At 39.6% G+C, this 12,397-nt stretch overlaps 1 protein-coding gene across 22 annotated transcripts in view; it reads left to right on the top strand.

The window, feature by feature from the left end:
* Window positions 1-10,785, top strand: part of ptprk (protein tyrosine phosphatase receptor type K) — a 104,373-nt gene extending 93,588 nt beyond the window's left edge. For 9 of the 22 annotated variants that reach the window (XM_068577677.1, XM_068577681.1, XM_068577678.1 and 6 more), the window contains 14 exons: window positions 547-564; window positions 1,124-1,160; window positions 1,259-1,356; window positions 1,736-1,852; window positions 2,080-2,234; window positions 2,391-2,526; window positions 3,469-3,618; window positions 4,261-4,434; window positions 5,284-5,301; window positions 5,945-6,076; window positions 6,748-6,873; window positions 6,995-7,158; window positions 7,615-7,750; window positions 7,860-10,785. In XM_068577677.1, the coding sequence (XP_068433778.1) occupies window positions 547-564; window positions 1,124-1,160; window positions 1,259-1,356; window positions 1,736-1,852; window positions 2,080-2,234; window positions 2,391-2,526; window positions 3,469-3,618; window positions 4,261-4,434; window positions 5,284-5,301; window positions 5,945-6,076; window positions 6,748-6,873; window positions 6,995-7,158; window positions 7,615-7,750; window positions 7,860-7,913 (1,515 nt within the window). In that variant the 3' untranslated portion in view covers window positions 7,914-10,785. The remainder of the gene's footprint in view (window positions 1-546; window positions 565-1,123; window positions 1,161-1,258; window positions 1,357-1,735; window positions 1,853-2,079; window positions 2,235-2,390; window positions 2,527-3,468; window positions 3,619-4,260; window positions 4,435-5,283; window positions 5,302-5,944; window positions 6,077-6,747; window positions 6,874-6,994; window positions 7,159-7,614; window positions 7,751-7,859) is intronic. The other 13 variants (XM_068577692.1, XM_068577689.1, XM_068577688.1 and 10 more) reach the window with 4 other exon arrangements.
* Window positions 10,786-12,397: the final 1,612 nt, after the last annotated feature.

Below are 12,397 nucleotides of genomic sequence, written 5' to 3'. Positions count from 1 at the left end.
CATCCTTTTCCATCTCCACTCTGCTGCCACCTTTACAAAAATCATCTGCATGTTAGTCTCTTTCATTTGCACTATTTAAAAATGCTAATACTGCTTAAAGCATGCTCTTCTATAATATCATTACTTTTCATCAAAGCTGTCTCATGCACGCTACCACCTACATTCAACTAGAATTAGGATGAATAGAGTGGACACGCCCTGGTACGTCCAGCTTATCTTTGTCGGTACAGCTATGGCTGTCATATTATTTGGATTTAACTAAAAAAATGTATTGTAAACAAACAGCTTTCTTCGAGCTGTTTTTTCCTCTAAGGAAGTCAAATAGCATCAGAAAGTGTCCTCTCTATTCAGTCTAATTCACAATGTTAGATCATGTTTTTCTTCTGCATGTCCTGTTCAAACTTCCATTATATCAGTGCAACTTTTCTTTTTCTGATTGACACTCACTGACATGGTTGTGCTTTCTTTCGTTCTTTCTTTCTTTCTTTCTTCCTTTCTTCCTTCCTCTCTTCCACTTCTTCTTTCTGCCTGTGGCTGGGGTTATAGATTTGGCTGTACAGGGATGTAAGTATCACTGTAGATTCTTTCATTCATGGCCCTCAACCTCTATACTCCCATTTTTGCACTCGTCATTACGTGCATCGGGTCACTTTGTCCTCACATTTTGAGTTTCTGGGGCCTCTGCTGCATGAAAGATTTTACGCCATCTTGTCTTGCTTACATCCCACTGTGAGCTGTAAATTTGCTTATGCGTAGTATTATTTCCATCAGGAAATCCCAATTTGTGGTTGTCAAAGACAACCACAAGTGCACCTGAAAGTTTGTCCGTAGATTTTGGCAAGGCCTCACTTTGAGCCTAATTTGTGAAGTACTGAGAGCAACAGTTATTCCAGAATAATAACAATAGACAGTGAAACTCAACTACATTAATGATATCAAAATATTTCTGTTAATTTTACTATAAACTGCACCATAAGCGTCACAGATTAGTTCGGACAGTGATCATTTTGGACTCTGTGATAATAGATTTTCTTTCTCTCTCTTTTTTTTTGACATTTTACTGTGTGCTTACTTCTTGGAGACTTGGATATTTAGTTGTTGTGTTATGGTGTTTTGTTTTCAGGGCTACCAGAGACCAAGTCACTACATTGCTACTCAAGGTAAGATATTGAAACAATTCTTCATAACTTCTGTTATACAGGATTCACACGTAGTAGCCATACAAAGCATGACCATGTGTCTCTGTGTCTGTCTGAAGGTCCGGTTCATGAGACAGTGTATGACTTCTGGAGGATGGTGTGGCAGGAACAGTCCGCCTGCATTGTCATGGTCACCAATCTGGTGGAGGTTGGGAGGGTAAGTTCCTTTTTCGTCTCTTATTGTGCCGTTAAACTGTGCAAGACATTTCCCTGACGCCCATAGTTGTGAAATATGTTTGTTTTTAACATGTATTTAGCCTTGAAAAGATTCTTCAGGCCCTGTTGACAATTGCATAGCCCGGGTAAAACATTCAGCATAAGTCAGACAAAAAAATACAACAATACATGACTGGTGCAAAGGAAATAGCAGCCGTCTGTGCTGTGCTGCAGTTTGCTAAATTGCTAAATCTGCAATATTTAGGGAATTCTATTGTTTTTCTTGTATTACGTAAGACGACTTGATCCAGGTTTTTAAACACGTTGTATTATAACCATTATACTGTATTTGATCAAATCTGAAATGCTATTTTTAACAGGTGAAGTGCTACAAGTATTGGCCAGATGATGCAGAGGTGTACGGAGACTTCAAAGTGACATTTGTGGAAGTTGAACCTCTTGCTGAATATGTGGTCCGCACATTTACGCTGGAAAGGGTGAGCAAAATATGTTTAGCTTACGTGTTGCATCATGTCTCTGTTGTTTTGTTTTAATTTTGAGTGAAACATTTTAATATTATTGTGAAATACCTCAATTCTGGCACCTAAAATATGTGTTGAGGATGTGTTTATCTCTTCTGCGTAAGTTTCAGTCATATTCAATGACTGAATTTATAATTTCTTGATTAAATGTAACATGAAGATGTCTTTTGTCTCTAACTCAGCGTGGTTTCAATGAGGTACGGGAAGTCAAGCAGTTCCACTTCACAGGCTGGCCTGATCACGGAGTTCCATATCACGCTACAGGACTACTTTCCTTCATCCGCAGAGTTAAAATCTCAAATCCACCCTCTGCTGGTCCAATTGTGGTCCACTGCAGGTATAGAAATACATAAAAACTTTTATCCTCCACCACACATAATTAATGTGCATCCTTATATATTAAATATACATATCATAGTAATACATAAATTAGCTTTTCTCTCTAAATTATGGCCTTGAAGAATGACTTCTCTGTCTGTGTTTCTCTCTGCAGTGCTGGAGCAGGGCGGACAGGCTGTTTCATAGTAATTGACATCATGCTGGACATGGCAGAGAGAGAAGGTGTGGTCGACATCTACAACTGTGTGAAGGCTCTTCGCTCTCGGAGGATCAACATGGTACAGACTGAGGTGACTGCATTACCCATCCTCCATCTGCATCCACATCTTAGAAAATAAAAGCGTAAGACTCCGGCATCAGCAGGGTGCAGGCTGACGGGACGACATCTATCTGCCACCCATTCACCTCATTACATAAACACAGAAATGTTCATTTCTTTTAATTATTTAAAGCCCTTTTTCAAGGTTTTGTAAATATCTCACTTTAGCACCATCTACTGGAAGGATGAGGAATTACACTGTGACAGGCAGCAGTGCACCATTAATAAAGCACCTCCATCCCATAATGTTTAACCGGAGCTGATGTGATCCTCAGTGGACACTAAATGAGGCACTATAAACAATCTGAGTCATCCAAGCAGAAGTGAACCCTGTAAACAGTCCAACTCGGCAGCTTTTCAGATTTTTTTTCTTAATTGTGAATTTGCAAACAATATTAATTTCCTACATGTTGTTTCTATTAATACAACAAGGCACATTTTTTTGTTTTTGTTACATAGGGACCACATGCTTTATACATTTTTTCATGAACTCATTATAATATGTTTCATTCCATCAGTGAATGTTCAGAATATTGTTCTGTATCAGCGTAAGAAGCGTGGATGTCATCGATCATAACAAAGAAACTCACAGCCATTCACCAAAATTTTATTCACTCTCCGCCTGTTCATTGAATTGAAGCTGCAGTCGTTTGCTTGAAATATCTATAAATACAATTTCCTGTGTGGATTGAGTGGAGTAAACCAAAACTCGACAGTCATCATCTCATTCATAGTTCCATCAGTCGTCACCCACTCAGCGTGTCAGCATGCTCACTTTCATTTGACATCACAGCTGCTTGTGTTAACTATGTGACACGTTGTGTGAGTTTAATCGTTTGCCAATGTTTTTATCTGTGCGTGAAAGGTGTGTTTGTATATAATGACATCCATGTCTTGAATTATACGTCTTCAGGAGCAGTATATCTTCATCCATGATGCCATTCTAGAGGCGTGTCTATGTGGAGAGACAGCCATCCCAGTCTGCGAGTTCAAGGCGGCTTTTTATGAGCTAATCCGCATCGACTCGCAGACCAACTCGTCACATCTGAAGGATGAGTTCCAGGTAAACATAAATATAATTAGTGTCTTCAAACTGAGAAATAGCACTGTTTATAGCACAAAACAAATATCAAAACGTCATTAGAAGCATCATAGAGCAACATAATCAGCTCTTTAAAATTTAGCAGATGATATCAGAGAGTTTTTGAGCCTCTGAATGATCATCAGCATCTCAACGTTCTGAATGCACTCCTGACCTTTGTCCTTTAACTCAAACAGTCAGAAACAATTCAAAACAACTGTATCGATGCATTTTCTATATTTACAATAAAGCTGTGCAGCTGAACGTAAAGGATGACTTTGGTATTTTTCAACCTTGAAAATACCTACTTTCCCAGTTTTTGTGTCCAGCTGACTAATTGTGACAACAGTTCTTGAAATTTCTCCAGTATGGAAGGGAGTACGCTGCAGGTTGCAAGGGTAATTGCGCAGCGCCAATGTAATGGTGCATGAGTCAGTCTCTATTAAAACATGGCAACAAGGTGCCAGATTGTAAGCACGCATCCAAGAGGAAGCCATGAAAATGTCAGACACAGCATCCAAAAATCTAAGTGGACAAAGCTCGTTCCAAAATGTGAATCAATCTAAAACCCCTGCTTATGCACTAACTTTCATATTGTATCTTGCCCTGTGTGTCTTTTCCCAGACATTAAACTCGGTGACTCCTCAGCCTCAGCCTGAAGACTGCAGCATTGCATTGTTGCCTAGAAACCAAGATAAGAACCGCTTTATGGATGGCCTTCCTCCTGATAGATGCCTTCCCTTCCTTATTACAATAGACGGAGAAAGCAGCAACTACATTAATGCTGCTCTGATGGATGTAAGTATATAACACATGCACATACATTGAGGTTGTGTTATTTTCAACACATCAAGCAAGAGTGATTTGGGACATTTCACACTATGTTTTCTATTTTCATGAGAACATGTTGAAGTAGCCTTTTAGACAGATGTGTTGCTTTAACACAATTGAAATATATTGCATTGTGAAAAGGTATTTAAAAAGCTGTGTATGATGTGTTTTGTCCCAAACTGCGATCAAATATTTGTTGAAAATAATACACACTGTTGAAGAAGTTGTAAACAAAAGATGATGAAGAGAAACATGTGTACATGCAGATATTTATGCGCATATGCTAATCCAGACAACACACACAGACTCCCCTCCCCGTTTGTGTGATGCTGTGTTTGTGGTTTTAGCAGCAGAAGGCTAGAGACAAATCCAGGTTCTGAAAAGACCACTAGCTTCTCTGGCCACCACCCGATCTTTACCAGCCTCGTTGTTGCAGGACATTGTTTACGGGCAACAGTTGACAACATGTTGCCCATGTGCCATGACTTAAAAAACAAAGTCATTAAATAGGTTGAAATTTAAGGTAAGATGGCAATAGCTGGTCATTGTCCGACTTACAATTTAATGTTGATTAGCAGGTCTGTTTTTATAGAAATTATACAATCGGCAGAGGGAGGATAGATAGGGGTGGGCTGTAGATAGAGCAGGATAATGGTTGAACGCAAAGTGTAATATATGCATGTGTGGAAAGAAAACTGGCTTCTCTCCAACAAAGCTGTTGGAGGACAAAAATACTGTAATTGCTGTAAAACTTTCCAATTTTTAAAGTTTATATCTAAAGTTAAGTCACTTACCTTTGGCCTCTCTTTAACCAAGCTCTCAGAGGAGTTCCAGGTAATCGGATTTCACTTCAAATCTCCAATACTGGATTTGTTTCATGGCTTCAGTGTCATTCTGCCACCAGGTTCATGTTTAGCAAAGCCATTTACACCCGAAATCCTCAACCTGACTCTGACCCCTCAAGTCACTCACTCCCATGTCTCATATGTGGCTGCACATTTTCATTCGGGAGCAGTTGGGCTCACTTCACTTTCAGTTCAGTCAGTTATGTCAACAGAAACATTAGTCTTTTGGTTCATTTCATTTTGTGTCTGACAGCTTTGCCATTGGAGACATTTTTAACTGAACATAAAGTAAACTGACCCTGTTAGACATAGACATACTGTGTTTTTGTATAATGCATGCTCCTCACCTTAACGTTTGATAGGCCCACTGCATGATCATGTCACCAAACATCACCCGTGTTGCTTGCTGTCCCACCAATTATCCCACTGTGCTGTTTGTGTTTTGATGTGTGTGAACAGTATGAATGAGAGGGAGAGAAAGATGTAAAGAAACAAGGATGAATATATTTAGAGAACAAAACAGAGAAGTGAAGGATGTGTATGAAAAGCACAACTTATTGCTTCATACTGTGAAATGGCACCATTGTTTGTATGAAAGGCCTGACATTATTTCTGTTGTCTGTTTCCTGCAGAGCTACAGGCAGCCCGCTGCATTTATCGTTACCCAGCATCCTTTGCCTAACACTGTCAAAGACTTTTGGCGTCTGGTTTACGACTATGGATGTACCAGTTTGGTGATGCTGAATGAGATTGACCTGCCTCAGGTAAGTCACTTTTGTGTTGGCTTACTAGCATTATAAATAAAACATTTCATAATGGATAATATCTGTCACTGTTTTCCTTTCTGTGAGGAGAATATTTTGTTTTGGAGATATAACTCTGAATATACTGTATTATAATAATAATACAGGTATCAACTTGTTAATATGGCAAAATATATAATTGATGTCATGTTTTAATGTTTCACGCGTTGCCATTCCTCGGGCTGTGCAGTAAAAACTCTTGCAGACCGCACTGGAACAATTACTGTGTTCAGCTGTATCAAATAAAAATCAAATTAAACTCCAGTCCGACCAGAGAGAAACCTTTATAATACCGAAGAAGATAATCCTGTCACGCAGTTATTGCAAATTTGTATTAAAATGCTAATATTGGCTTAAAATGTCTATCCTCTTAATCAACAGTGCCCAGAGGTCAGCATATATTAACAGAACGTTGCGGTCTAAAAGAGCAGAACAATGGTCCGCTGCTCACCGAGGCCTCAAAAAGGCAGAAACCAAACAACATATAAGAAACTGATAGTTTGATTACAGTATAGAAATATTACCGCTATTTCTTGCTGCTTCTCTCTGTTTTGATAAAGTATATTGTTGTTGTTATTGTTGTTGTTGTTTGCATTCTACTATATCTAAATGCTGTCGCTGTTTCCCATCAGGGTTGCCCTCAGTACTGGCCAGAGGAGGGCATGCTGCGCTATGGTCCGGTCCAGGTGGAATGTATGTCCTGCTCAATGGACTGCGATGTTATCAGTAGACTCTTCAGAGTCTGCAACCTCACCAGGGTTAGTAGATATTTGTTTATATGTTGTCTGTGTGTTGCATAATATGCATTTGGTGTTTGTGTGGTAACTCATCAGTTTCCTGTATAACATTCTAATGACTGTGTGTTGTTTGACCTTCCAGCCACAGGAAGGCTACCTGATGGTTCGCCAGTTTCAGTATCTGGGTTGGGCGGGACACAGGGAAGTCCCCGCCTCCAAACGCTCGTTCCTCAAACTGATCTTGCAGGTCGACCAGTGGCAGCGTGAGGGAGAGGAGGGAGAGGGAAGAACCATCGTGCATTGCCTGTGAGTTCATGTACTTTCTTGTATTTAGCAAGAGTGTCTTTGTGAAAACAGTCAGTAGTGCTGTAAAGAACAAAAGATAATTTTGTTGACTTTTTAACAGCAAAAAAAGCAAGAAAATATCTGTTATTTTGTTCAAATAAAAACATGTAAAGTCTGCATTTAGCAGTGCCCCACAAGGACCTATATCCACTAAAGAATGGTAGTTAATACCAGTTATCTTGGCACCATTTGGTGATTAGTATAGAAAGTGTTAATGACTCATGAAACTCACTCAGAGCGACTCTTTCAACAGAATGTCTTTTTGTCTGATGACGCACAAGCTTTTACTGACGCACAGGATGATTCGTTATCTGTGTGCCAAAGTCAGTTCCATGAATACTGTGCGTGGTGACATGTAAATTATTGTATTGTGCATTTTGTCACATAATCTGTATTATTATATCTGTGTGTTCACAGGAATGGAGGTGGACGTAGTGGAGTTTTCTGTGCCAGCAGCATTGTGTGTGAGATGGCCAAGAGACAGAGTGTGGTCGATGTCTTCCACGCCGTAAAGACCTTGAGGAACAGCAAACCCAACATGGTGGATACTCCGGTAAGAGAGAGGGAGAGAGTAACAGGGGGAGAAAAAACCTAAATGTATTAAAAATACAACATGTCAGAGATGTGACCATCCAGATATTACGGTCTGTGTTCTTCTACAGGAACAATACCGGTTCTGCTACGACCTGTCACTGGAGTTCATCGAGTCCTCCTAAACAAAGGAGAGACGAGAAGGAGGAGGAAGATGAGGAGGAGGAGGTGAAAAAGAGCAGAAGATCTTTTCACTTCCATTGTGTGTGATCCTTTGCTTTCGCTTGGTCCCGACTCCTCTCTGTGGTGGCCATTCTGTAGCACCCATTTTGCATCCCTACAAATGGAAATCGGCTCCTTGTACAGTGTTGTAAAGCATCCAAACAAAGGGAAACGTACAGACTTTTAACAGAAGGAGCTGCTGGGAGTGCAACAGAGAGGGACGTGTTACTCCTTTTACTCCTTTATGCTTATTGTACAGCTTTTTGAGTGCCAGCGGGCCCCTGTATGTTTTGGGCCCCATTTACGTGTTTAGCCTTTCACCACGTCCCCTTTCCTATGGATTTGATGCCTCGTGCTGTTCCAGCTGCAGTACCCGATGTGCACTGTAGATGTCTCCCTCCCCCTCGCCAAACTGCAACCACAGCTTTTGAATAACTGCAAGTTTTCAGTGGCCCCGCATTCCTGCTCTCATGCTCATCATTTGTGAGTAACTAGACAGTATTGGGCATCTCATCATGGTGATGTGTGAATATTTGCAGCAATTACTTTTGTATAAGAACAAAAAACGTAATGTTACAGCCTGGCCAAACTCTGTGAATGCTTCTTTTTCTACTTCACGCATCAGCAGCATCTTCATGTTACTTTTCTGAGTCAGAACATTATGTTATGATATTTAAGTATCTAAAAGCCACTTTGAACCCATTTTCATTGGTTACATACAGTATATTGTCAGGTAACAGAATACATAAACATATATGTCTTAGAAACAAGACTGACAATGAAACTAAAAGAGGACGTTTACACGAGGAGTACAAGGCTTTCCATTTTATTTTTTACAATATCATGAAGTTGCAACTTGAAACATTATTAGTATAGGATTTTCCATATATATGTTAAAAAAAAGTGTGATATGTATCATTGTTTATGTTTCCTGCAATCACTGCAGAGCTGATTTGTTGCATCATGTTTTGATTTACTGGATAGAAGTTGTGAAGTCTGCTTTGTACCCTAAATTGTAAAAATTGAAACACTTTTAAGATTTTGTTCAACCATGTGACATTAGCATAATCACGTTTGTTTCAGGGCTGGGCCCAATGCACTTTCAATTCAGCCAATTCAAAAATGGGGTGTTTTATTTTAAAACTTAAGAATGAACAGATTTGGGGTACGAAGAAATCGGCTTCTCAGAAAAGACTGAAAATAAATGCCTTTCCATTTTTGGTTTGCATGGAATTGGAAGTGAACTGACCCCGGGCCTCATTTGTTTTGTGCACTGGTGGCCAACACTTTTTATTATTATTATTATTATTTCGTAGCTGATGTTTATTCATAAGCCAAAGACTTTGTGTAAATATGTCTATATAGATAAAGCACATTGTTTGTATTTATTGTTTGTTTACTTGCATTGCTTGTAAGAACAATCATTCTTCATTCCATGTTTACTCTACCACCAGCGTTTCCTAAACTGTGAGTCAGGACGCAAAATGGGCTGCAAGTCGGTTTCCTCTGGAGTATTGAGAGTATTAATATGATCAAATGAGCCCCAAAAGGGTCCTGAGGTAAAAGGTGACATCGGCTCAATTTGGGTTCATGCAAAAAGGTTTAAGAACCCCTGATTGAAGCTGTATATTAAAGCATTAGAAGTAGTTTTTTTAGTATCTAGGTGGAATTCAGTAGTATTGTCTTGTTTTCACTTAATGAAACTCTGTAATGTTACCGTGGTTTATTTGTGTAAAAGCCCATTGCTCTGTTTGTGGTCAGTAGAACATCAGTGCATTTACATGCACAGAGTATTTTGGATAATAGCTCCTATCCCTCTTAATGTCTTAGTCGGGATAAGCTGCTTATCCTCATCATCATATCCTGCTCACCATTATCCCTGAATACACACAGACGAGGTGATGCAAACAGGCTTAGTGAGTGAAACATGCAGGAATGTGAAACAAAAACATTTATTGTGCCTAATCATTTGAATTTCCTTGTTGATACAAGCATTTTAACAGTATCTTAGATCGCAAACCAGGGCTTTGTTGAATGCGTTCTCATGGACGATCAATGTTGAAATACTGTTTGGACCATGACTCGATGTGTTTTATTAATCAGAAAGCTTCAATTATTTGTGAGGCTTTGTGGTCTTACTGCATATCGGATGTGTTTCTGTTGCGCTCAAGCGAATTAAGAAAAAAAAAACAGACTTTATTGTAAATAAAATATCAGAGGATCCGCCCGGGTCTACTGTTAAGGATGTTATTGTAAATAGGCTACGATGAGAACTCTAAAAGGCTCTATTGTTGGATGAACAGTAGAGATCCAGACGATGGATACGATGTCAGAACAGTAGTTCTGTTGTAGATACAAAGTCAGAGATTGTACTCCTGTAGGGCGCAACTTCAAATTTTGACAGATATTGTTTTTAAAAGAAAGCATAAAAGTGTCCACTGATTACAAAACTTTATTCTTTTGGTGGAACATCACATTTCTGTTTATTTCTGCAGATTTGTGTCCGACCTAAAGGAGGGAGAGAAAATTCACTATGTTACTAAAGTTTACTAGTTGGACACAACGGATGGCCATCTCTATTGCATGTGGAGAGAGAAAAGCATGGCGAGTGTCGACAGAAAAGTAACGCAGTAAATAAACCTTCTTAGCTACAGACTTAAGGGGAAAACTAAGGAGCTAAATCCTAATAATTCCTCTTCAATAAATCTGAAATAATGGCCCTGAAGAGCAGTGGATGAAGCAGGTGTCTGGATGAGAGGCCAGTCTCAAGTATAGAAGTGATATTCATGGTTCATAATTATTCTTGTCTGTAATGTTTGGCTTCTTTGCTGTAATAAAGACCACTTCTTTAATTACGTGTGTGGCGTGCTCTGTTCTTACCTCACAATTAAAAGTGTCTCAATTGAAAAAGACACAGAGGCTGGTAGTTTGTAAACTCTCCAACCAAGCTGTCCTGACCCAACTCACCGATGATACTCAGTGCTCCTACACTCCTTTAGTCCACTCACAGGTGTTTTCACTTAATGCTGATTAGCCCTCTGTGGCAAACTGGACTAGAGGTCAAGATGAACAGACGGTAAGTCAGTGTTTGTCCGAACAAACATGTGAATCTGTGTAGTCTGAACACCTGTTCCAGTGCTCCTCCAGCATTCAAAAAAGGATCCGCTTCAGACATCTCAGACAGCGTCTCTTGCTTGCATTGTGTTTTTGTTTATCAACTATTTACCTTCCAACAGCCACCACCCACTCTGACCTCACTCACTACTATCCGCCCAATCTGGCATTCTAGTTCACGTTTGTGTGACGCAACAGTGAATGTGAATGTATGTTGTGAGCCTCTGCGCTTGGTCTCAGGTGGAACCCCGGGGTCCTGCGCCTCATTCCTCGTACGTTTTCCAACAAAGTCGATCAAATGACCTATTATCCAGCTTAAATTACCACGATGATTGACGTCAGTTCTAACAGTCCAATGGCAAATAAACTCAGAGGAACAGCCTCTTTTATTTCTACTGAGGAGCAGGAGATTATCATGAAGAAGAGGAAGTCAAGTCCGTAATCATGGCAAAGTCTAATGCTGCGTTCACAGCAAAAGCGTTGCGAATATTCACAGTGCTTAAATGCAGCTTAACACTGCTGCGAGATATAAGCATCACAAAAAAGTTAAATGCATCAATGTTGGGAAAATGCATCAGCTAATTTCAAATGCCTCATCACCCAAATCAATCAGATTATATTTATTTAAATGAGACTGCTGGCATTAGTATACAAATTCATATTTACTTTTGAGGCTATATGTACTGTATTTGCATATGTATCATGTACTATATATCTGTATATACATGTATGTGTAGATTGCCATATACGTAGGAGTTTGAATATGTGTATGGAACGATCAGTATGTTTTATTCATAATCAGAAATTCAATCAATTGAAGCAGTGAAAATACATTGTGTGTGATTCTCTGTATTCATATTATCATGAGTCCATAATAATTTTCTACAATAATGATATGTATAGTGTACTTGTCACACTGTCATATAATTATGAGTGCTTTCAACACATCCATAAGTTTCTTAAGCGCTAAATCAATGTGACGAACAGCATCGCAGACGCTTTACAAACATGGACCACTCGGGGGGAAAAAAGCGCTGTGATCCGGTCTCATCATCTTATCCTGAAAATGATCCGGCTAACTCGGTAAGCCAGGTTCGAGGAAAAGGGCCCAGGTGCTGCTAGTTGGATGGATGTGACATTACAACCCACCAATTACCTGTTTCCACAGGATAGGAGCTTAGTAGGAAAAGATTCAGGCGGTACTGACAACATTAAGTGTCCCAGAAACCCATGATGCTAAGCTGGCATGCACAGTACCAGGACCCTGAGACCCCTCAGGGACACCAAGCAGGAAAGAGGGACATCATCATATACAGTAGTTTGTTCACTAATA

Source organism: Clinocottus analis, unplaced genomic scaffold (genome assembly GCF_023055335.1).
Source record: "Clinocottus analis isolate CAN_PGR_092001 unplaced genomic scaffold, fCliAna1.0.p SCAF_15, whole genome shotgun sequence".
NCBI classification, from domain to species: Eukaryota; Metazoa; Chordata; class Actinopteri; order Perciformes; family Cottidae; genus Clinocottus; species Clinocottus analis.
The sequence above is the reverse complement of the archived record's forward strand: the minus strand, read 5'-3'. Positions and strand labels throughout refer to the sequence as shown.